Source organism: Spermophilus citellus (assembly GCF_964194105.1).
Source record: "Spermophilus citellus genome assembly, chromosome: X".
NCBI lineage: Eukaryota > Metazoa > Chordata > Mammalia > Rodentia > Sciuridae > Spermophilus > Spermophilus citellus.
In genome coordinates, this window is record NC_138190.1 from 26,631,293 (window position 1) to 26,657,649 (window position 26,357).

The following is a 26,357-nucleotide window of genomic DNA, read 5'->3' on the forward strand; positions in this document are numbered from 1 at the left end:
ACCCCCAATTTTACCCCAAATGCAGATTGCAGAATCACGTCGGTTACACATCCACAATTTTACATAATGCCCTATTAGTAATTGTTGTATTCTGCTACCTTTCCTATCCCCTACTATCCCCCCTCCAATTACATATAAGAGGTTGTAAGGGGAATGGGAAAATAAACAAGGAGAGAAATGAACTACAGTAGATGGGGCAGAGAGAATAACTTTATTTCTTTTTTGTTATGTGTACTGAGGATCGAACCCGATGCCTCACGCATGCTAGGCAAGTGCTCTACCACTTAGCCACAATCCCAGACCTCTTTTTGTCACTTTTAAAACCTATTTAGCATCCATTAAATATACTCATTTATTTTTTTTTAAATTTTAGAATATATTTTGACTTTTCAAATATTCTCCAAATTTTACAGTATTTTATTCCTTATTAAAATTTTCAAAACATTTCTTTTTTAAATTAGTTGCTCAAGACAATACAATGATCTTTACATATCATACATTTGATTCAAATGGGGTATGAATTCTCATTTTTCCACGTGTACAGATTGCAGGATCACATTGGTTATACAGCCATGTGTATACATACAGCAATACTAGTGTCTGTTGTATTCTGCTTTAAAATTTTACCTACAGGGCTGGGATTGTGGCTCAGTGTCAGAGCACTTGCCTCACACCTATGAAGCACTGTGTTCGATCCTTTGCATGACATAAAAATAAATAAATAAAATAAAGGTATTGTGTCCATCTACAACTAAAAAAATATTTTAAAAATTTAACTACATATTTTATACTCTATATCTATCAATTGTAATAACTGACATTAAAGAATGAGTTGTCTAAATTTATTCTAAATTGTATATACTGACTTCATGTGCTTCATGATGGCTTCTTGTGTGTGTGTATATGTGTGTGTGTGTGTGTGTGTGTGTGTGTGTGCGTGTTTTCTTTGTGAGCTCAAATTTCACTGAGTTTATTCTGTAAGGATACTAGAACATTTTTATTTATAAAGGATTTACATTCACTTCTGAGTAGTGCTAGGGTGTCAGGAACTTAGAGCCCCTTTACTTAATCTCTTATTTAGGTATTTACACAATCAAGAGATCCTTACAAGAAAAGACCCTCAGTCATAAGTCCTTTTCATTTAGTAAGAAGAGAGATGCATTTTTACCTTGGAACCTCCCGGAGACAAATAGAGTTCCCCTTGCTTATCATTTCACTGATACTATAACTCTACTCTATGTAGGATTTCTGTTCTGTTTTCCCATTTGCTTGAGCCTGAGGCTGAGATATCTTTGCTACCAAATAAATAACCTAAGTCACTCAAAATCTGGTTTCCTAATATTTGTTGTTGTTTTTTTTAACTCCAGGGCAATACAAGGGTCAGAACTCATAATTGTATTACCTGTAAAACATTATTTTTATCTATTTTTTTTTTTTGCTCTGACCTTAAAGGTTCACTTTTACTTCTTTGCAAGTGAGGATATATTTAAAAGTATGTATGTTGGGCATTGTCTAACGCCTTGGTGCTTTGCAGAGGGCATTTTAGGAGACATAAACTGTCTCGTTCCCAGGAATGGAAGTCAGCTTCATATCTACATCTGTAAAGTAAGCTAATCAATTTCATCTTACCAGACTAATTTGGGAATTAAGTTTGATATGGTTTACAAGTACTTAGCTAAAGACCAACTTATAAAACTGCTCAGCAGTCACTATTGTTTTTATTATAGATTAACACTTTCTAATAAACCAAAAATCTAATCTAATAAGCTGAAAATCACAAAGCATATTCTTTTATTAGACAAAGAGCTTTCTAATAAATTAGACCTCATGACTTATATAATGTTAATTATTTTCCTGGGTTACTATACAGTGTTTCTTCAATCAATATTTGTCTATTCTGTTCTAGCTATGCTAAGGGGAATGTGACACTGAGTGAATAATTCAAAGTTATAACAATCTGGAACAATTAATGGATTCCTCTAGTTACCTATCATTAAAGTTATTATTAATGGAGAATTAACCAATTTATATTTTATCTGTTCTCTTTTACTCTGCTATTTAATATCAAGTTAAACAATTTACAGACAACTGTGAAAGAGACAAAAGTCCACAGAAAGATGAAATAACTACTAAAACCAAGAGAACTGGTAAGAGCAATGGACTCTGTATAGTTTTAATATTTAAGACTCTAAAGTGTTTCATTTTAGTCACCTCTAATACATTAAAGTTCATACTGGTAGCTTTTTTTCAAAAATAAGAAAATTGGTACTCGGCCGGCGCGCGGCGCAGACCATGAGTGGCCCCTGCTCTGGGAGTAACCGCGGTGCGGTGCCGGCTGCGCAGCCCCTCTGAGCCCCAGCCCTAGAGCCGGGAGAAAGAACTGCTTGTCAAATGGGTGCTAATCTTAAGGACCTTATCATTTAAATCCTGTGCTGTGTTACTTGAAATACAATCCATGGGAGACCCAACATGGCGGCCGGGGAGGAAGCAGTATTTTCAGGATCTCCACAGTAACGCGATCAGAAAGACCCATTAATACACCTAGAATCTACCTACGGAGGAACCTCTAGCAAAATTCCGTGGAAAGGAGACCTGCCGGGAATCAGTAAGTTTATGAGAGGTGACAGTTTGTCCCAGATGAGTGAATCTTGGCCACGTGGTGCAGAGGTTCAGTCTCCCTGCCAGCCGCCGCCAAACGGCCACCAGCGCCTGCCCGGTTCTGCAAACGGCCCCCGGCGGCCGGCCCGGCGCGGCGATAAGGGTCCCCACCTGCACGGCAAACAGCCCCCCCGCCCACCCAGCTCAGGAGGCGACGTGAAGGGAATCTAACCAAGCCTTTATGAAATAGCGAACTGGGCTGCGTACGGGGGTTGCTGAACTGCTGAAACTGGTGCTCAGAGTAGCGGCTTTAATAGAGACTTTGCACAGCTTGTTAGAGCTCCTTTCACCATTAGTCTGTAGTGGACCACCCGGCCAAGCAGCAGAAAAAAAAACAAAAAGATTGAAAAAGAGACGCTTGGCTCCCAGAGGCTTTCCTGTTCAGAGCCGCGGGCGCTTTGCGCCCATATGCTTCCTCTTTCACTTTGCTCCCTGCAGAGAAGCTGCATGGGTAATCAGCAGTGGATCTTAAGTACCTGAGGCAAAGAAAGCTCAGTACACCCCGCCCTTTTTTTTTGTTTTTTTTTTTTTGAATATTGTATATACAGGGAGAGTTAGTGGACTGAAATTGTTGGCTGGGCTGGGGTTTTGGGCCGAAAATCCACTCCGCGGGAGCCGCCATTTGCTTTCGGCATGCTGCCTTGATGGCCCTGTCTACACTGTCCAGCAGCCACATCTAGAGACTGGAACTGGGCTGCGTGCCGAGCCCTGTCCTCTGAAGGCTGGACCACGGCCTCAAGCGCCTCGGTCGCCTGTTCCCTGCTGCACCTTGGGGCAGAGCCTGCTCTGGGGTCGTTGGGCACCCCCCTGCGAGGAGACCCGTGCTCTGGAGGAGGGGGTTGGAGAGCCGTGGCGGCAGTCGCTTGGGCCCTGGGAGCTAGGCACCAGGCCGAGGAGCAGCGGAGGCCGCGGCGGCGCTGCTAAGGTCGTGAACAAGCGTGGCGCCCAAGAGCACGGTTATCGCTCCCACCAGGGCTGACAAGAGAGGTCCCTTGCACCAGCTACCAGAGGAGTTGCTACCTGAGGGCAAACAAATTCGCTGGGGGTCCTCAGCCCCAAGCCCTACAAACGTAGGGTCCGAGGGAGGAAAACAGAAAGGGTGTGCCCAGGCATCCTTGAAAACAGGGCTCCCAGGAGCAGCAGACCCGGCATGTAGCCAGTAATGTGGTAAGCATCACAGGCGAGTGGGGCCTGGATTGAGGAACCACAAGAGAAGGACCTAGGCACTCAGGACTGGAGACTCGCACGGTATGGGAAGAAGAGCTGAGGCACAGTGATTGGTTCCCACCTATCAAGAGGAGAAATCTGGCCCAGTGGGCATAGCTCCACCTACTGGAAGAGAAGTTAATCGAGCTCTATGACTGCATTTATTATTATTATTTTTTTTAATGATTATTATTAGTATTTTTTTTATTATTTTCACTTTTTGTAGTTGACGTTGTTGTTGTTCTTTACCTTTCTTATCAATGGTTTCAATTTTTTTTAATTCTTTTTATTCTATTATTATTACTATTTTTTTTAAACTTTAATTTCCATTTTTTAATACCATTATAATTTTTTGTTTGTTTTAAATTTTTATTTTTTCGTTTTTTCTCTCTTTCTTCTCACTTTTTTCTTTTGTCTATTCATTTCTTTTCAACTTTCTTATTCCCCCTCTCTTGAACCCCACCTGCCTACACTCACTCTCTTTAGTGACTTCTTCCCTTCCCCTCTAATACCCCTCCTCCCAAGCATCAAATAAATTTATAAGAGTAAACAGTAACTCAGCAGTCAAACAGAACAAGAAGTATCATGAGCATAAAAAAGCAAGGAAGAAAATGAGTACAAACAATGCAGGACAGCCTAAATATTCAGGAGGACCTGGAGTCATCAGAAAAATGGCCATATAAAGAACTCAAGGAACACCTTAGACAGATGGAAAGGAACCTTAAAGATCACATTGAAAAGGAATTACAAAAACAGATAAAAGAAGAAGTTAAGCATCTTTATCAGGAGATAGAGATTATAAAAAAAAATCAAACAATAATTCTAGAAATGAAGGAAACGATAAACCAAATTAAAAACTCAATCGAGAGTATCACTAACAGAGTGGAGCAAGTAGAAGCCAGAACGTAAGATAATGAAGACAAAATATATCAACTTGAAAAGAGTCTAGCCAACTCAGATAGGCTGGTAAAAAATCACGAGAAAAACATCCAAGAGATTTTGGATAACTTAAAAAAACCAAACTTACGAGTCATCGGGATAGAGGAAGGCACAGAGATTCATGCCAAGGGAATGAATAACCTGCTGAATGAGATAATTACAGAAAACTTTCCAGAAATAAAAAAGGAAACAGATATACAAATTGTAGATGCATACAGGACACCGAGCACACAAAATCACAGTAGACCAACGCCAAGACACATTGTTATGAAGCTATCCAATATACAGAACAAGGAGAAAATATTAAAAGCTACAAGAGAAAAGAGACAGATTACATTTAGGGGTAAACCAATAAGGCTGACAACGGATTTTTCATCACAGACGCTGAAAGCGAGAAGATCCTGGAACAACGTATTTCAAACACTGAAAGACAACGGATGCCAACCAAGAATTCTGTATCCAGCAAAATTAAGCTTCAGATACGACAACGAAATAAAAATCTTTCATGATAAACAAAAGCTAAAAGAATTTGTAGCCAGAAAACCAGCATTGCAAAGCGTCTTGAGCAAAACTCTACACGAGGAAGAAATGGAAAACAATAACCAAAACCATCAGCGGGAAGTGCCTCGGTAAAGACAGAGGAAGGGGGGAAAGCTAACCATGGAGAAATAAACTAAATTAGGGGGGAAAAAAAAAGATAAATAATCAAACATGGCAGGAAGTACAAACCATATATCAATAGTAACTCTAAACGTTAATGGCTTAAACTCTCCAATAAAGCGACATAGGCTGGTAACATGGATTAAAAAAACAAATACAACAATATGTTGCATCCAGGAGACTCATCTGATTGGAAAAGACATACACAGACTCAAGGTAAAAGGTTGGGAAAAAATATACCAAGCACACGGTCCTCGTAAGCAAGCAGGCGTGGCCATTCTCATATCGAATAAAATCGACTTCAAGACTAAGCTAATCAAAAGGGATAAGGAAGGACATTATATACTGTTAAAAGGAACCATTCACCAACAAGACATAACAATTATCAATATTTATGCACCAAATAATGGCGCTGCGACGTTCATAAAACAAACTCTCCTCAAGTTCAAGAATCAAATAGACCACAACACAATAATCATGGGTGACTTCAACACACCTCTCTCACCATTGGACAGATCCTCCAAACAAAAGTTGAATAAAGAAACTATTGACCTCAATATCACTATCAATAACCTAGACTTAACTGACATATATAGAATATATCAACCATCATCAAGTGGATATACTTTTTTCTCAGCAGCACATGGAACCTTCTCAAAAATAGATCATATATTATGCCATAGGGCAACCCTCGGTAAATATAAAGGGGTTGAGATAATACCATGCACTTTATCAGATCATAATGGAATGAAACTGGAAATCAATGATAAAAGAAGGAAGGAAAAATCCTACATCACATGGACAATGAACAATACGTTACTGAATGATCAATGGGTTACAGAAGACATAAAGGAGGAAATCAAAAAATTCTTAGAGATAAATGAAAATACAGACACAACATATCGGAATCTATGGGACACAATGAAAGCAGTTTTAAGAGGGAAATTCATTGCCTGGAGGTCATTCCTCAAAAAAAGGAAAAACCAACAAATAAATGAGCTCACACTTCATCTCAAAGCCCTAGAAAAGGAAGAGCAAAACAATAGCAAATGTAGCAGAAGGCAAGAACTAATCAAAATCAGAGCAGAAATCAATGAAATTGAAACAAAAGAAACTATTGAAAAAATTAACAAAACAAAAAGTTGGTTCTTTGAAAAAATAAATAAGATCGACAGACCCCTAGCTATACTAACGAAGAGAAGAAGAGAGAGAACACAAATCACTAACATATGGGATGAAAAAGGCAATATTACAACAGACGCTTCAGAAATACAGAAAACAATTAGAAATTATTTTGAAAACCTATATTCCAATAAGATAGAAGAAAGTGAAGACATCGATAAATTCCTTAAGTCATATGATTTGCCCAGACTGAGTCAGGAGGAAACTCACAATTTAAACAGACCAATATCGATAGATGAAATAGAAGAAGCAATCAAAAAACTTCCAACCAAGAAAAGCCCAGGACTGGATGGGTATACAGCGGAGTTCTACAAAACCTTTAAAGAAGAATTAATACCAATACTTTTCAAGTTATTTCAGGAAATAGAAAAAGAGGAAGCTCTTCCAAATTCATTCTATGAGGCCAACATCACCCTGATTCCGAAACCAGACAAAGACACCTCAAAGAAAGAAAACCACAGACCAATATCTCTAATGAACCTAGATGCAAAAATCCTCAATAAAATTCTGGCAAATCGGATACAAAGACATATCAAAAAAATTGTGCACCATGATCAAGTAGGATTCATCCCTGGGATGCAAGGATGGTTCAATATACGGAAATCAATAAATGTTATCCACCACATCAATAGGCTTAAAGATAAGAACCATATGATCATCTCGATAGACGCAGAAAAAGCATTTGACAAAGTACAGCATCCCTTTATGTTCAAAACATTAGAAAAAATAGGGATAACAGGAACTTACCTCGACATTGTAAAAGCTATCTATGCTAAGCCTCAGGCTAGCATCATTCTGAATGGAGAAAAATTGAAGGCATTCCCTCTAAAATCTGGAACAAGACAGGGATGCCCCCTATCACCACTTCTATTCAATATAGTTCTCGAAACACTGGCCAGAGCAATTAGACAGACGAAAGAAATTAAAGGCATAAAAATAGGAAAAGAAGAACTTAAATTATCACTATTTGCGGATGACATGATTCTATACCTAGAAGACCCAAAACGGTCTACAAAAAAACTACTAGGACTAATAAATGAATTCAGCAAAGTGGCAGGATATAAAATCAACACACATAAATCAAAGGCATTTCTGTATATCAGTGACAAAACTTCTGAAACGGAAATGAGGAAAAACACTCCATTCACAATAACCTCAAAAAAAATAAAATACTTGGGAATCAACCTAACAAAAGAGGTGAAAGACCTATACGTTGAAAACTACAGATCCCTAAAGAAAGAAATTGAAGAGGAGCTTAGAAGATGGAAAAATATACCCTGTTCATGGATAGGCAGAACTAACATCATCAAAATGGCGATATTACCAAAAGTTCTCTATAGGTTCAATGCAATGCCAATCAAAATCCCAATGGCATTTCTTGTAGAAATAGATAAAGCAATCATGAAATTCATATGGAAAAATAAAAGACCCAGAATAGCAAAAACAATTCTAAGCAGGAAGTGTGAATCAGGTGGTATAGCGATACCAGATTTCAAACTATATTACAGAGCAATAGTAATAAAAACAGCATGGTACTGGTACCAGAACAGGCGGGTGGACCAATGGTACAGAATAGAGGACACAGAGACTAAACCACAAAGCTACAACTATCTTATATTTGATAAAGGAGCTAAAAACATGCAATGGAGAAAGGATAGCATCTTCAACAAATGGTGTTGGGAAAACTGGAAATCCATATGCAACAAAATGAAACTGAATCCCCTCCTCTCGCCATGCACAAAGGTCAACTCAAAGTGGATAAAGGAGCTAGATATCAAATCAGAGACTCTCCGTCTGATAGAAGAAAAAGTTGGCTCCGATCTACAGATTGTGGGGACGGGCTCCAAATTCCTTAATAGGACACCCATAGCACAAGAGTTAGTAACAAGAATCAACAAATGGGACTTTCTTAAACTGAAAAGTTTTTTCTCAACAAGAGAAACAATAAGAGAGTTAAATAGGGAGCCTACATCCTGGGAACAAATTTTTACTCCTCACACTTCAGATAGAGCCCTAATATCCAGAGTATACAAAGAACTCAAAAAATTAGACAATAAGAAAACAAATAACCCAATTAACAAATGGGCCAAGGACCTGAACAGACACTTCTCAGAGGAGGACATACAATCAATCAACAAGTACATGAAAAAATGCTCACCATCTCTAGCAGTCAAGGAAATGCAAATCAAAACCACCCTAAGATACCACCTCACCCCAGTAAGATTGGCAGCCATGATGAAGTCATATAACAACAAGTGTTGGCGAGGATGTGGGGAAAAGGGTACTCTTGTACACTGCTGGTGGGACTGCAAACGGGTGCGGCCAATTTGGAAAGCAGTATGGAGATTCCTGGGAAAGCTGGGAATGGAACCACCATTTGACCCAGCTATTGCCCTACTCGGACTATTTCCTGAAGACCTTAAAAGAGCACACTACAGGGATACTGCCACATCGATGTTCATAGCAGCACAATACACAATTGCTAGACTGTGGAATCAACCCAGATGCCCTTCAATAGATGAATGGATAAAAAAAAATGTGGCATTTATACACCATGGAGTATTACGCAGCACTAAAAAATGACAAAATCACGGAATTTGCAGGGAAATGGATGGCACTAGAGCAGATTATGCTTAGTGAAGCTAGCCAATCCCTAAAAAACAAATACCAAATGTCTTCCTTGATATAATGAGAGCAACTAAGAACAGAACAGGGAGGATGAGCAGGAAGAAAAGATTAGCATTAAACAGAGACATGAGGCGGGAGGGAAAGGGAGAAAAAAAAGGGAAATCACATGGAAATGGAGGGAGACCCTCATTGTTATACAAAATTACATTTAAGAGTTTACGAGGGGAATGGGATAACAAACATGGAGGGAAATGAATTACAGTAGATGGGGTAGAGAGAGAAGATGGGAGGGGAGGGGAGGGGGGATAGTAGAGGATAGGAAAAGTAGCAGAATACAACAGTCACTATTATGGCAGTATGTAAAAATGTGATGTGTAACCGATGTGATTCTGCAATCTGTATTTGGGAAAAAATGGGAGTTCATAACCCAACTGATTCTAATTTATGAAATATGATTTGTCATGAGCTTTGTAAAGTTGTGAACATCCAATAAAAAAAAATAAAAAAAAATAAGAAAATTGGGCTGGGGATGTGGCTCAAGCTGTAACGCGCTCACCTGGCATGGTGGGGCGCTGGGTTTGATCCTCAGCACCACATAAAATAAAACAAAAATGTTGTGTCCACTGAAAACTGAAAAATAAATATTAAAAAAATTCTCTCTCTCCTCTTGCTCTCTTTAAAAAATAAGAAAATTGTTTGGCTGCAATATAGTTATTCCTCAGCTGCTGCAGAAAATTGGTTACAGGATCACCCCAAATCTGTAGATGCTCAAGTGCCTTATATAAAATGGTACAGTATTTGTATATAACATACATCATTTCTTATACTTCAAATCATCTCAAAATTACTAATAATATCTAATATAATATAAATTTTATGAAAATAGGTGGCATAATGTATCATTGGGGAATAATATCAAGAAGAAAAATGATCTGTATACATTTACTTGGAATATAGTTTTACCTGGAATATTTTTGTTTAGCAGGTGGTTGAATCAGCAGACACAAAATCTGCAGATAACAAATATCTACTGTATTTGTTTCTCAATAGGCAGCTTTTTTTAAAATACAAAGGATCCCAGAGATTTGAAGTAGTATCCTGAAATGATTATGTGGCTAGACTCCAATTACCAAGATAACTGGATCTAAATGCTTGCAAGCCTTTTCCTAACCTTATTACTATTAATACCCTTTTCATTTGTATAGACTAGGGGGTGTAAAAGATTCCATACCCTGTTAAGTGATATAAATCAGTTCCAAAAAATCAAAGTTTGAATGTTTTCTCTGATATGCAGAAGCTAATCCAAATAAGGGGAGGGGTTTTTAAAAAAGAATAGAAGATCAGGGAACACAAAGGAGGATAAAAGGAAGGGAGGGGTTTGGATAGGAAAAGGCAATGGAATAAATCTGACCTAAATTTCATATGTACCTATATGAAAATATCAGGAAATCTCACCATCATGTACAACCACAAAACACTAATTAAAAAAAAAAAAACTATGAGTAACAAACAGGAAGATCAATAGAGTAGAGGGAAGGGAACAGAATAGAAAGAAGCCAGGAAAAGGGGAAGTACTGGAGACTGAATAAGAACAAATTATATTCCATGGTTTTACAATTATGCCATAGTATAGTTTATTGTCATGTATAATAAAAAATTTATAAAAACTAAAACTACTTGTAGAAAAAATATTCCATATCATAGGGATACTGTGAAAACTAAACAAGAAAATGAGAACACATGTGTCTGAACAGTACCTGGGTCTTTGTAACCATTAGAGTATAATTACTATTATTATAGATTTTGTTATATTACTAAAAGATCTTCTGTGATTTGGTTACTCTGGTGGAGAATAAAGCTATTATAGTAGTCATAAAAATTATATGAATTGGTATGACTTTTGGAGCTGCTTCCTGGTTTGCTAACCATCCTTCAAATCATTGCTCTGAGTAGAAAATATAGTGCCAGATGATTATGAAGAGTGAAAGATGCCTTTTAGAGTGACAGAAATAATTTATTACTTATCTGAATGCAAACTCACACTCTGAAATTAGGAATGGAATCTAGCCTGTCCCTTTTAAATATTCATAGGCAATAAAAATTCTGGCTGTTTGATTGATTTAACAGGCAACTGAATATTACCTTAACTCTGCATAATTGTAGCTATAAGAAACATGGGTAGGCAATAAAAAAACAAACCACAAACCTCTGACATAGGCATTTAATTGAGAAGAAAATGGGTTAAGGCTCATCTTCAAATGAAAAAGCACTTACTTTATTAATGGGAAAACTGTTTTTCTTCAGATAAAAAAAATCACATAAATAATGGCTTAGAACAAATTCAGAATTTTAAAAATATTTTTATTAGTTGTTAATGTACCTTTATTTATTTATTTATATCTGGTGCTAAGAATTGAACCCAGTGCCTCACACATGCTAGGCAAGTGCTCTACCACTGAGCCACAACCCCAACCCCCAGAATTCTTGACTATAATTTATTAATGTATAATGTGGATTTTGGGGAAACTTTTTTATTTAAAAACTCTGTTTAGTGTAATCATTCTGTTTTTCTAGTCTTTCAGAATATGTATCTCAAAGTTTCAACTCTATTGCATCAAAACACCCGTCATTATCTCTAGATAATCAGTGGGAATATCCAAAGGATGGATTTAGGTGATGAATTATTATGTGTTTCTCTATTACATAAGTAGTCTATAATTGATTAAAGTGCCTTACACCTTATACATAAGAAAGTACTCTTTGTACCCATCATCTTAACTCTGACTCAATATCATATCTTGCAAAATTCTAGCCCTACAGAATTTGAAAAGGATATGATCTTTAAGGTGATATGGTTTTAATCACAGACCTAAAGCATCAAAAGTTATTTTTATCCATACAACTAAATATTTTATTTCATAAAAAGGAGAATAAAGTACTGATTTATGCTACAACATGATGAATCATGAAAACCTTGTGCTAAGGGAAAGAAGGGAAGTCACAAAAGACTACATATTGTATTGTTCCATTTACATGTAATGTTCAGAACAGGCAAATCCATGGGCAGAAAATAGATTATTGGTTGCCATAGGAGTGGAGCGGGGGTTGAGAGAAAATGAGGACTGAGGGCTAATAGGTATTGTACTAGACTGAATAGCATCCACCATAAATTTCATGTCCACCTGGAACTTCAGAATGTGACTTTAGAATAAGGTCTTTGCAGATGTAGTTCTGTCTAAAAGGCTGCAAGTCCCTATAGCAAATCGCAACAGACCTAGCAGCCAGTCCTATTTGACTAACATCTAATATTTACCTCTCAACTTCCTCTCACCTTCAATGATAGACTGAAAATAGAAGCTCTCCATGTTGGGGTCACTCAAGGTTGGCATTTTAAATAACTTTAAATATTTCTTAATAATAGCTTTATTGAGCTATAATTCATATACCATAAAATTCACCAACTTAAAGTATATAATTTAGTAATTTTTAGAATATCCACTGAGTTATGCAACCATCCACCCTAGAACATTCTCATCACCCCTAAAAAGAAACTTCATGTTAGTTTTCAAGAATTTTCTTAACACAGTACCACAAGGGCGTGGCTTAACATAGCAGAAACCATTCTGTCAGTCCTGAAATCTAGAAATCCAAGATCTAGGTGTCAAAACTGAATGGACTTACATTCCCTCTAAACCTAGGGAAGGATCCTTCCCTACTTCTTCCTTGGCACTGTTGGCTCCCAACAGTCCTTGGCAGTCCTTGGCTTGTAGCTGCATCACTCCAGTTTCTGCCACTGTCTTCACATGCCCTCTTCCCTTTGTGTGCCTCTGTCTTTACCTGGCCCTCTAAGAATTCCAGTCATGTGATTTAGAGCCCATCCTAATCCACTCTAATTCTCAAAAGTTGTTTTTATTGCCAAATAACTCTCAGATTAGTATTGATCAAATATCTATATAAGCATAGCCAAGACAGTTTCAATTCTATTCATTCAGGTTTTATTTACTGCTGTTATTGCATTCTGCTTAAGTGATCATTGAAGTAGAGCTAGAGAACTCCTTCCAATTTTAAGATTTAGGAGAATGATAAATTCTTTTTTCACTATCTGATTCATTTCTTTTTGCTTTCCTTTTCTTTTTATCACTCAAAAACAATTCATTTTTTTTTTATTTTTTGGGGGGATACCAGATATTGAACCCAGTGTCAATTTAACACTAAGCTATATCTCCAGCTCTTTTTATTTTTATTTTTTTTATTTTGAGACAGAGTCTCACTAAGTTGCTGAGACTGGCCTTGAACTTCTGATCCTCCACTCTCAGGGTCCTGAGCAACTAGTATTACAGGCAGGTACCATGAATCCCAGCAAAAGCTTAATAGTTTAAAAAAAGAAAAACACTAACTTTCTGAGTCTGTGCTTATGCCTTCAACATTTTCACAATAACTTCCTGCCTCCTTAAGAAATAAATTATGCTTGATCCTGTTCTGAAAAAATTTAGTTAATGGAAATATGTTCAATTTAATTATATTTCATATTAGAATTTATATAATTGTTTGCCTATTCTTGCTCTTAATGGTATATATACATGGTTTTGTATATGCCCACATTTCTAGAGAATAGGTACTCTAGAATATGACCTAGTCAAAATAAAAGTTCTAATCATTTATTGACTATTAACTATGTTCCTAGAATAATACTAAGCACTTTGAATGTAGTATTTTATATTTTTCTCACAAGAATCCTAAGTAACAGGATATATTATTACAGATGAGGATATAGAAACCTTGAAAATACTACCCAAGGACACATAGCAAATAAATTACAGGGGGGATGTGTCAGTTATAAATGAATTATCTTTCAATATTGTCCTGTTTTTAAAAATATTTTTTAGTTGTTGATAGACTTTTATTTTATTTATTTATATGCATTGCTAAGCAGCATACCTAGTGCCTCACATATGCCAGGCAAGTGCACTACTGCTGAGCCATAGCCCCAGGCCAATACTGTCCTGTTTTTGATACTGAAATATTTCTCCCTTAGCCAGTTGGCATGTTGTTAAGCTTTCTCAGTAGAAAACATTGGAGTGACAATGGAGGAGGTTAACTTTCTTATGTTCCAGTGTGCTTTTACATTTCATACCTGTGACTCTGGTTAGCCTGTGGAAAAGGTAGAATTTGGCATGTTGTATGGGTGCTCCAGTGGTGAATTCAACATGGGTAGCAAATCCATAGGGAGCTTCCTGGAGTCCCATCTGGTCTCCCAAGTTCAGAAGCAACCACTACAGGTAGTTTCCTAAGAAGTTTAATGTGTAAAACAACCAGCTTCTCAAAAAAACAAAACAAAACAAAACAAAAAACAGTAAGTAAGAAGACTGAGGTTGTAGCTTAGTGGTAGAATGCTTGCCTAGCATGTGTGAGGCACTGGGTTCAATGTTCAGCATCACATAAAAATAAACAAATAAAATAAAGGTATTGTGTCTGATTTAAAAAAATAAAAATAAAAAACAATAACATCCATTACAAGCTACTTTCCTATAAATTTTGTCAGCATCCAAACCCAACAGTCCGTTCATAGTAACTTGAGCACCCTAACTACAAATTAGCTCTTGGCAACAAACTCTATTGCCATCTTATGGATCCCAGAAATAGGCTTAACAAAGAGGTTTGAATATAGTTTTGGGTAGAGATCCTCCCTTTACCACTCAGTTCCTTCCTTTGATACTATCCCTTATTCCCAGGGCATTGTGTGTGTGTGTGTGTGTGTGTGTGTGTGCGCGTGCGCGCGCGTACATGCTTATGCACCCACACCAGGACATTCTTTAGAGTTCTCTTTCATTGTTCTTAAGAATTATGAAAAAAGCTGTTACACACACACACACACACGCACGCACGCACGCACGCACAATAATTAATTCCCAGTAAACAGCTAATACTTCTTTAGGAAATCTTTCCTTTTTAATTGATGATGTAATTTTGGTGCCCTTTCTGCACCCTGACTAATTCCAGGGATTATTCCTATCTAAGTTTTTCTTATTCAAAATTTCATGCTTTAGCAATGCAGTACAGTATTATGGTAGAGCAGCTATTCTATCAAAGTGTCCTTAGTTGAATTATCACAAGTTGAGTATGCCTTACCCAAAATGCTTGAGAGAAGAAATATTTTAAATTTTAGATTTCTTTGGATTTTAGATATTTGCACCTAATGAGATATTGTGGGGATTGCTCCATACACAAAATTATTAATTTCATATACACTCTACACACATAACTTGAAAGTAATTTTATACATTTATAGTGTGCCTGCATCTCATCATATAAAATCAGGTTCAATTTTTTCAAAAAGGATCAGCAAAAAAATAAGCCAATTACTATGTATAACCATAAAGCTCTAATAAAAAATTGTGAATTTGGAACATTTTGGATTTCAGATTATAGATGCTTAGCATGGACTTATGTTGGTTTCATATCAAAGACCTTTGAAATACAAGGCCATAAGTAGTTTATGTTTATAAATGGTTATAAAATTATTTTATGAATAAGGCTTATGCCAAGATCTGATTAGGGAATGGGGTATTCCTAAAGTTGGACCTTAGCCAAAGCCAGTTTCACAATGGGATTTCTGATTTTTTTTAACTTGAACTATAACTTCTTAGCTGAAAATAATATACAAATGTAAATAAAAGAATATTATAACTCTAGAGCAAAATCCAAATTTAAATTACCATCAATTTAGTTACCACCTAGGAATATCTACTTTAACTCACATTCAGTAACAGAATAACAAGGAACAAACAATGAATTGTTTCAAATTTATCCTTTCCAATGTCCAATCCCTTATGTTCATATGGATAAACTACTTACTGGAATACAGTGGCAGGATTCAAACCTGGAGGCTGTTCCTACCACACCTATACAGATCTATTTTACTGTCAGCTAATTCTCTTCAGGATATTAGAGAGAAGAGGTCCTATTCAGGACTTTTCTTCTAGTTTAAAACATGTAAAACTTCTCCATTTAAATATCAAAAGGGTTCCTGAAGGTCTCCCTAGTGACCACTGCACTTAGTCTCTATTTTCCCCTTCACACCCTATATGTATAGTATTGAATATGTCCTGCACACAATAGGAAATCAATGAATTTTGGCTTAAACAATCAATCTATAAATTATGCTGGATAATTTTTTCTTATGTATTAGCCAAAGTGTTGATCAGTATCTCACATATAGTAGATGCTCTCGGTAAATGGATATGAAACTAAACATCATGATGAAACAGGTTATTTTTAAAAATCCATTTTTTATTTATGAAAGAGTATGAAAACAGTATTTGATTAGGAGAAATATGTTAAGTTTGATTTGAAAAGTTATGCATATGTATGTGAATTCAGAAATATGAAACTTTATTTTATATATAAAAAGTTGTTGTGTTATTTGGGAGGAATAAACAATATCCAGATGTAAAGGTAAAATTTCTAAGCTGATTCTAAGCCGCAAAGCCTGAGTTAAAGTGTAAAAGACCGGGCATTGTAAAGTTTCTAAACTACAAGGCCTGAGTTAAAAAGTGAAAGACTAGGTATTGTTAAAATTCCTCTGCTACCCCCAGAACCTGTAATCCCTGTAGCTGTTAGGACAATACTGGAACTGCCCAGTAAATATCCCCACTGTTTCCACTGGTTGTCTAATAACCTGGGATTCTGTGTAGTATGTCACCTAGTCCTTGAGGCCCTAAAACCAATCAGTTTGAATGTGTACCCCGCTTAGAAGTGACCAATCACCCCCGTCCAGCCTGTTCCCGCCAATAAATGTACTAATCATGTTTCAGAGTTGTTGTTCAATTTTCCCGCGCCTCATGATGATTTGTTCTGATGTATGCAAAGCCCCCCCCCCCCGCCCTCTCCAAAAAGTGTACTTAAGCTCTGCTTGACCTCTGCTCTGGGCTCTGGGCTGCTCTATCTTCCTGAGTGAGCCTGGAACCTCAGCATGCTGAATCAATAAATCCCCTTTGCCAATTGCATGAAGCCAGTCTCTTGTGTGGTCTCTTCCTCCAACGCTTCGCTGGACCCTTACACAGGGTCCTAATGGAATCATATGTATTATTAAGAGATTATATGTGAGTATAACAAATGTGTATGGGGTTTTGTGTAAAAGAGACAGAGGAGCATATAAAGACTAACAATCCATATTGGTATTCTTGAGTAAGGAAATCAAGTCTGATTCACATAAGATCTGATTTGAATACTGAGACAGGGGCAAAGGACAGGTAGCTCATTATCAAAGAAAGGAAATAGTTTGCTAACAGCTAACCTCAGGATTTTATTTCCCACCTGCAATGCTAACACACCTCCAAAGATCTGGGAGATTCATACTTCCCAATGTAAGGAGCTGCAAATGAACATGCTCTGGATTGCTATTTTCCTACCTTCACATAGGCAGGACAAAGAGAAGTGGTGGAGTGGAGAGAAAATCTAAGATCTATAAAAAGGCAAGATACACCCACTCCTGTGGATTCCAGCTCTGGGGCTCCTTCTCTCCAAAGAAGTCTATCTCTGTCTCTATCTTTAATGAAACTTGCTTCTACTCTTGCCTAGGTGTTTCTTGGGTGTTTAATCTTCAACACAGGGTGAATGAGGACCGGATCCTGATTTCCAAGACTGGTATCAATACTGGATTATTCATTACTTTGTAGACTTTAGTATGGTACTGTTCTTGGTATATCTCAGTTTCCTGTTTAAAAAATCCTACAAAAATGAAGATAAATTATAATATACATGTGTAAAGAACTCAGTCAGATTCTGGTGCTGCTCAAACACCTGGGAGTTGAGCTAGTACTGAAACTATTCCTTATTTTATCTGAGACTTCTATATCTGCTATACATTTATGAAAATAAGATTAAAGACATTTTTCACTTATCTTCATACCTCTTCATGTAGTTCCCTCCAACGAGAATTAAAAGTCTCAAGTTCCTCATTGATCAGTTCATCCATGACACCACCATCTGTTAGGGTCTGTGCCAATATGCGAATCTGATTCGGGTTATCCTCTGAATGTTGCATCAAATTCTCAAGAGACTGAAATACATTTGCAATAATTAATATTTCTCTTCTCTTTCCAAATACGTTTAATTAACAAAAAATGCTCAACATTTCTGATTTATATATAATTAAGCCAAAAGCATTTTAAAGTGAAATTTAATTGGGATAATCAAATAAGAAGGAACACTACTGCTTCAAAAAATAGTGTGTTGATCGATGATTTTTTTATGGGGTTATGATAGAATTATGAACTGAACACTTAAAAATGATTTACCTTCTTTAAGATATCTTTTACTCTAAATCCTGGAAAGATAAAATATTCACTTTCTTAACTTCTCTTATACATAGTGGTATGCAAGTGACATAATTCTAAAAGTGTATGTAGGTAGAAGCTCAAGAATAGAGTTCCTCTCCTCAAATTAAAAAGAAAGGAAGGAAGGAAGGAAGGGAGGGAGGGAGGGAGGGAGAGAAAGAGAAAGAGAAAGACAAGAAGGAAGAAAGGAAGGAAGGAAGGAAAAGAAAGAACATTATCTCAAGAAATCCCTGCCAGGAGCCATGGCAAATGACTGCTTAGGAAGTTGATGCTGGAAGACTTAAGTTCAAAATTTCTCGAAATAAAAAAATAAATGTTTGAGGTTGTGGTCCAGTGGTAGAGTGACTGCTGCTGGATTTAATCTGTAATATTTAAGGAAAGAAAAGACAGGATTGGAGGAGAGAAGAAAGAGGAAGAAAAAGAAATTCTTTTGCTTTTCACATGTTTTTATACATACACACACAGCCTGTAGGTAAAGTAGCCACCTGCTGAGGAGCAGATAAAAAAAATGATATGGTTCCTCATGCTGAGTAAGGGATCATAAAAGAAAGAGCACCTGGGTGCCTCATCATATGGTTGAACCATTATCATCTCTGTATAACTTCCCTCTAGTAAATCTTTTTGTGAAGAAAAAAAAATGTTTGAGCTTTAGCCTTTGCCTTATTTTCTGTTATTTACAGCTGCCCACCAATAATGAACTGACATACTATTTAAAACCAAAAAAGTTGTCTGGCTAGATTTACAGGGAAAAAACAACCACACTGCCAATCAATATTGTCTTACTAGGTGTCAAAAATATTCATAAAATAAAGGATGGACATGTTTTCATCAATTCATTCAATGCTATTTTTTGCTTATGCTAAAAAATTGAAATGTTCTAATACATATTTGTAACTTCTATATTTTTCTCAAATTCTGAGGAATCTCAACATATTTTCCTGATAAATTTAAGGAAATGTAAATAATAGAGACTTTCTGAATGATTTTGTAAAAAATATAACTATAACTTCCAAAACACTTAAAAAGACATATTTTTAGTATAAAAATGTTTTTATCAGTAATTTTCTTTGTAATTTAAACATTTTATTACTTCTAACACACATTAACTTTGCAGATATTTATTTTCATTGACACATTTCTTCTTCTACATCCTAATGAAATCCATAGGCTGTTAATTTAAAAAGGGAACTACAAAAAATAAAGCAAAATTAAGGAATCAATTATAGAATTCTTAAGGATTAAGGAAATTTAGAAGTCATACAGTTTATTTTTGTGGGGGGGGGGAGTCTAGGGATTGAACCCAGGGACACTTAATCACTGAGCCATATCCCTAGTCCTATTTTGTATTTTATTTAGAGACAGGGTCTCATTGAGTTGATTAGCACCTCTTTTGCTGAGGCTGGCTTTGAACTCATGATCCTCCTGCCTCAGCCTCCCAAGCCACTGGGATTACAAGCATGTGCCACCACGCCTAGCCAAAAGTTCATACAGTTTTTGTATTCTTGACAATTGATAGTCTAGCCTGTGCTACTCAAAAATGTCTTCCTGAATGATTAGCAGCAACACCGTCAGTCTACTTTAGCAAACAGAATTGTAAGTAGTAATAATAAGCCTTTCCCCTACTTCCTTTTCTAAATATTCTCTGGTATTGCCTCAGGTTTTCTACCTTTTCTCATTATTCATTCCTTAACATGCCCTAGAGTTTTAGTACATCACTTAAGTTGGTTTCATCTTTTCTGGAAGATAAATCACATTGTTATTTCACAAGAAATGTTTGCCCCATGAATACCTTAGAATAGGACAGGGCCAAAATTATAGTCTACTTGTGACTGTCCTCATGGTTCTTGATACTTATTCAGGTCTTATAATTCTCTTGGGGAAAAAAAAGGAAATTGGATAAAATTATCTGCCATGATATTTAAGATTCTAATTCTAATCTATCTAAAAAAGTATTTCACACTTTGTTCACATCTCAGATAATTTAGGTCTAATTTGTAGACTTACACAGGGGCTACACTATTCATATAATTCTATAGGTATTACAAATGCTAAAATACATATTCATTACATGTAAATGATAAGCCAAAAGCATTGTAAAATGCATAGAGCATGAATGGTTAAATATTAGAAGTTAACACAACTCAAATTTTATCCTTGCAAACCTTTTGAAATTCACTTAATACAAATTTCCAAAGTAAAACTTGAAGATTTACTAAATTTTTTGAACATTTTAAAGGTTTTCATAGTAACAATGCATGTCCATTTACTACCAGAAAACATATTCTCTAAGCTGTAAAAATTCCCAGAAATTAAATTTGAATATTTTAAAGTGTTGCTGCAATTCAATTCATGTAGATTTCAAAGTGGAATTTATGTCTCATACTGTCATACTGTTTAGGTCTACTCCAAAAAAGCATAATTGTACATTCACTCTCTTTAGAGGTCTATAGTAGACTTAAGCAGATAAAATGTCTATATAGAATTCAGTGTTATAACACAAAGAAAGAGTACTTTGTAAAAATAATTTAGACCCTTTTTTTGTAAACCTTGAGACCTGGAAGGATCTTAGAGAGAGAAAAAGGTTATATCAACAGTATCACTGAGTGATACATAGAAACTACATTCTTCTACTTGTTTGATACCTGACCTCTTGCAATACTGCATACAAATTATCATCCTCTTTCAATACTGCATATAAATTATCATCATGTATTACTTTACAACTTACTTCTAGCACCTCAGAGAGTTCCTCAGCTCCACCAGGAACATTTTCAGTAGTTTTTTTAAGTTTTGATTCTACTTCATTTAGCCACTTGTTTGCCTTCTCCAAGTATGACAATAACTCATGCCAACATGCCCAAACTTCCTAAGAAAGAAACACATATCAGAGATAAAATAATTTGGTAGGAAAGTGAATATGAAGCTGTCATTCCATCATTGAAATTTCTCAAAGTATAACATTTACTTTATATATTTCACCTTCCCTTTGCAGTAATAATTTAAAGTACAAGTAGTTACTCTGAACATCTAAAGTCTCTGTAATTATAAGTCATTAAGGAAACATTTTATCACATGAATAAATTCAAGATCAAGAGATTTCCATTTTAAAATATTATATTCACCAACATTAAAGCCTGGGAATTAAAAAATTTAAAAAATATGTAAAAATGAATATGAAAGCCCCAATTTCTCAAACATCAATCATTATCATTGTTTTGATCTCTTCTAAACTTTATGGTCTATTGATCATTTGATATTTAAAATTAAAATACGGAATTAACTCTAGTTCTCATTTCACTATTATATCTTATTGTTTCATTTTAGCAGGAAGCCATGTTTTTAATGAAAATCTAAGACTTCATTTCAATGGTTATATCTTTGTTTCCATAACAATAGATATTTATTGGGTAGTTTTGACTCTTTTAGTTTTGCTTACTTTTATAAATGTAGAGTGAATAGCTCATGAATATACATTTCTTTTTCATATTTTTGTTATTTCCTTGAGGTATATTATCACAAAATACAACTACTATTTTACAGGTATAATTCCTGTGAAATGGGCCTTTGATAGATATTGTAAAACTGACTTGTATACATACTTAATCAGGAGAAGAAATTCATATTCCTAAAATATATAGAAAAGGGTCTTTCTGACTTGGGGGATATGGAAGGACATTTTAAATAAAACATTTTGTAAAAATGAGTATAAGAAAAGAGATATATACATTTGACTACATAAAAATTAATACCTTATAATCATCAGAAGATACCTCATAAAGAAATTGAAAATACAGCCTCAAATATAAAGAAAAACAACTGCAACTATTATAATGCACAAATAAAAATATTAAAAATACCAACAAATGATGTAGGATATTCTATCTCTGATTAAAAGATAAAGGGACATTAAGGGTTATAAGCTTACATATTTCTTTAAATACCTAAGGGTACCTTAGAACTTTGGAGCACACTTAGGTAATGAACAGAACAAAATAGATGGACATATCAAATCATAGTAACCTATATATCACAGGTTGCCATTTTATAATTATCAGAAAATCAAAAGAGAACAATATCAAGATTGCAAAGGAATGATATAGGCATATTTTTAGATTATGATTATATCTTTTAAGGAAAAGACAGACAGCTGAGAAAGAGAGAATAAATATTAAATATTAAATCAGTCATTTTCTAGTAGCTTTTGTATTGTAAATTTTGAGTAAACCTATAAATACTGTATTTATAGTAGTATAATCATCACCACTTGCTATCAGTGGGCTGGGACCACCAAAATACAAGCTTAGAAAGGAATTTTGATTTCAGGAAAAAAAAAAAACTCAGTTTTCCCATATTTCTCCTTTGTTCTTAGCTCTGACAAATGATGGAGGATATTCTATTTCTTCTGATGACAAATATCATTCTAAGAGGTCCTATAAGCCTCCCACTTTTCCTTATGTGCTTGGTATTTTATAAATACTTTAATCACAAATAGTATAATTAAGTATTTTGCTTTAAAAGGTGATAGAAATCTTAAATCTGGGTCATTTCCAGCTCTTGCTGGACTGCAGGCTGTCTTCCTTCTGGGCAAAGATCCCAGTTGGAAAATATAAATATCTCCTTAAATACCCAAGGGTACCTTAGAACTTTAAAGATAAGAGGATGCAATTGGTAATGTGTCTTATTAACTTTGGTGCAGACTGAGGTAATGAACTATCTTGCTGATTTAACCATCACGATGGATGGCCTCTTCTGTCCTCAGTGCATCTGAAGGACACAGCTGGAGAGGCTGAATATACCAGCTTTACAGGTCACCTTTACAAAATAAAATATAGTCCCCAAATCAAACTTGGAGCTAAAAGCCACTTAGAATAACTGTTAAACTTAACAGTTTGGAACTTAAAATTACTTTGAAATCACAGAATTCTAAGTGGCCTTTAAGGAAAGTAGAAATTACAAAGCAAATTTCCTTTCAAAATAGTACATGGAGCTGATGTGGTAACAACCTCACACCCTATTTCAGTCATATTGAAATGCTGGGTTAAATATAAAGGAAACTTTTGAAATTCAAAGCTCATCTATAAAACTTGTTTCAGAAAAACTCAAGTGTCAGGAGAAAAGAAGTGTAAATAGTGGGAAACCAAGCTTAACATAATACTGGCTTATCAAAACAGGATACATTCCATAGAAGCTGGGGTATTTAACACTAACTTGGGGTACGAAATGAGGCAATGGTCGCCTGCATGCCAGAGAGATGGAAAAGAATAAAGTAGTATCTACTCATCTTGAATACAAGAACTAGAAAACCCCTACTCACTGTAAGAAATTAGCAAGGAGGCTGATAAATCTTTAGATTCTCAATAGGAAAATAAGGATCCTCCCATTAGAAAATGAAACTCAAACTTGTATCACACATGATGATAAAATCTCTAGGATCCTGGTAGAAATAAATAAAAGGACTAATAAAAAAACTTTCAACAGTAGAAAACAAAAGATATTTCTAGTAGAAAAAAATTATAAGTGAGATCACAAACAAAAAATTATTGGACACATAAGAAAATTCATTGCCATTAGAGGAAGTCATAAGTTGTAATGAATTGTAATTTCTATATCTTATGATACAGAGATAATAGAACAATTTTAGACAATTTTATTATAAACATGTTAAGTCTGATCATATATGTGTCCAGTAGGATTTATTTCCTTGAGTTTGACAACTAGTTTTTATGCTTAAGGCATAAAAGGGATACGTTACCTACATTCTATTTGGGGAGTACATTAATAACTCATTTTTATAAACCCTGTTCCAAATAGAGCCTGAAGGAGAAGCTGTTCGAGAGGAGTGAAAAGAGGAAAGTCTGGGAAGTTATGCAATTCTTTCACATATTTTAATGGAAATTAGTGACATTCATTTGTGTGTACATGTATGTGTGTGTTGCTGGTGATCAAATTCATGGCCTTCTGCATGTTAGGCAAGTGCTCTACCATGAAGCTATACCAACTCAAACTCATGTAGATCCCTTTTCTTTTACAGGATCTAAAGGAGAATGACTCATCTAGTGGGTGGGTATATTTAAGTATGAGTAATTGATACTAATTTTCCTCTTAAGATATTGGTATGACCAAAAAGGAATCAAAGGAAAACACTTTCAAGCTTTTCAATTTCTGGGAGGAATGGGAAATTGGTTCTTCCAGTGACCACAGGTTTTAGTTGAGGCATGGTGGGTAAATAAGGCTTTAGGGGATCACTAAAGCATTGTTCCAAAAGATGCAAACTTCATCATGTATATAAACAAGACACTAATTTTTAAAACATGTAAATAAATAGAAATATCAGGAAAAAAAAGAGAAAAGAGAACAGTCGGAGGGAAATGGGGAAGGATAAGTGTAATTGAAGCAAACTGTACTCCATGCATTTATAATCATGTCAAAATAAATCCTACTGCTATGTGTGAAATAAAAATAAAAAGAGTAAACTACTTGTGTGTATCCCCCAAATAAAGAAATACTGATATATCACAACTCACATAAAACTATATATAAAAATGTAGAAGTGAGGGACTGAGATGTAGCTCAAGCCGTATCGCGCTCGCCTGGCTTGTGAGCGGCCCGGGTTCGCTCCTCAGTACCACATACAAAGATGTTGTGTCTGCCGAGAACTGAAAAATAAATATTAAAAAATTCTCTCTCTCTCTCTCTCTCTCTCTCTCTCTCTCTCTCTCTCTCTCTCTCTCTCTCTCAAAAAAATGTAGAAGTGGACAGATTTGCATTAGAACAAATAATAAAATCCATGAGTCTTTTTCTTGAAAAAGACACACAATCTTCAAAGTGTAGGTGGTATAGGTTATAGGCAAGAGTTGGCCTGGAATTTTTGTCAAATATTACAATGAATCATGAGTGCCTAAGAGAGCCCTTTTAGGGTTCAAAGTCCATATGAATAAAGTCAACCCAGATTCTTAGCAAATTCCACAGAGTCCTAGAAAAGAGATGAGTGGTAATAATATATAGAAAGAGGACAAGAGACTGATCACAGATGTATGTGAGCATTAACAAAAGGAAAGAACAATTGTGACCAGATAAGAAAAGAATATTCATGAACATGGTGAAGGTGCTCCCCCTCCCACTGTCTTGACAAGGTCACTGTAAGGAAAAGTGCTAGCAAAGCTGTGCTGATGGGAAACTGAAACTATGAGACCCTTTTTTATGTAATTGGTACTTTTCATTTTTATGCTCATGTTCCTGACAGGAGACATGAGTATGTTTAATGCCAAACCAAATTAAATTTTAGATGGCTAGGACATAACAGGTAGTTCATGCCTTGAAGGCTGTTCTACTACCCCTCAGCATATCGAGGACAAAATAAGAAGGCTGCTCTTCTATCTCAGCACATTGAGGACAAAACTGATAATGGACAACAATCATTCTCAAAAAGGTCATGAGAATTTTAGGTACCACATTGATCATATCAACTAAGAACCCAAGCCCATATTTCTGGCCTCTTAGAAAGCCTAGTCATTATGCTTATTGCACAAAGCCCACCATATGTAGTTTTATTTGATTAAGGTAAAGTTATGTTATATACTTAGGAAAGTTAAGGCATATAAAGATACATTCTCCTCTTTTCTATAAATCCTCTTTTACTTCATATAGGGACTTATTTTTTTTTTCTTTAAAGAGAGAGTGAGAGAGGAGAGAGAGAGAGAGAGAGAGAGAGAGAGAGAGAGAGAGAGAATTTTTTTAATATTTATT

The 26,357-nt window shown here is 35.6% G+C and overlaps 1 protein-coding gene across 6 annotated transcripts in view; it reads right to left on the reverse strand.

Annotated features, from left to right (window-relative positions):
* DMD (dystrophin) overlaps nt 1-26,357 on the reverse strand; it is a gene marked incomplete at its 3' end in the record, with an annotated part of 2,539,585 nt that overhangs the window by 1,334,918 nt on the left and 1,178,310 nt on the right. For all 6 annotated transcript variants that reach the window (XM_081277777.1, XM_081277778.1, XM_081277780.1 and 3 more), the window contains 2 exons: nt 21,340-21,477; nt 18,185-18,334 (listed from right to left, as the gene is read on the reverse strand). In XM_081277777.1, coding sequence (XP_081133903.1) covers nt 18,185-18,334; nt 21,340-21,477 — 288 coding nt within the window. The remainder of the gene's footprint in view (nt 1-18,184; nt 18,335-21,339; nt 21,478-26,357) is intronic.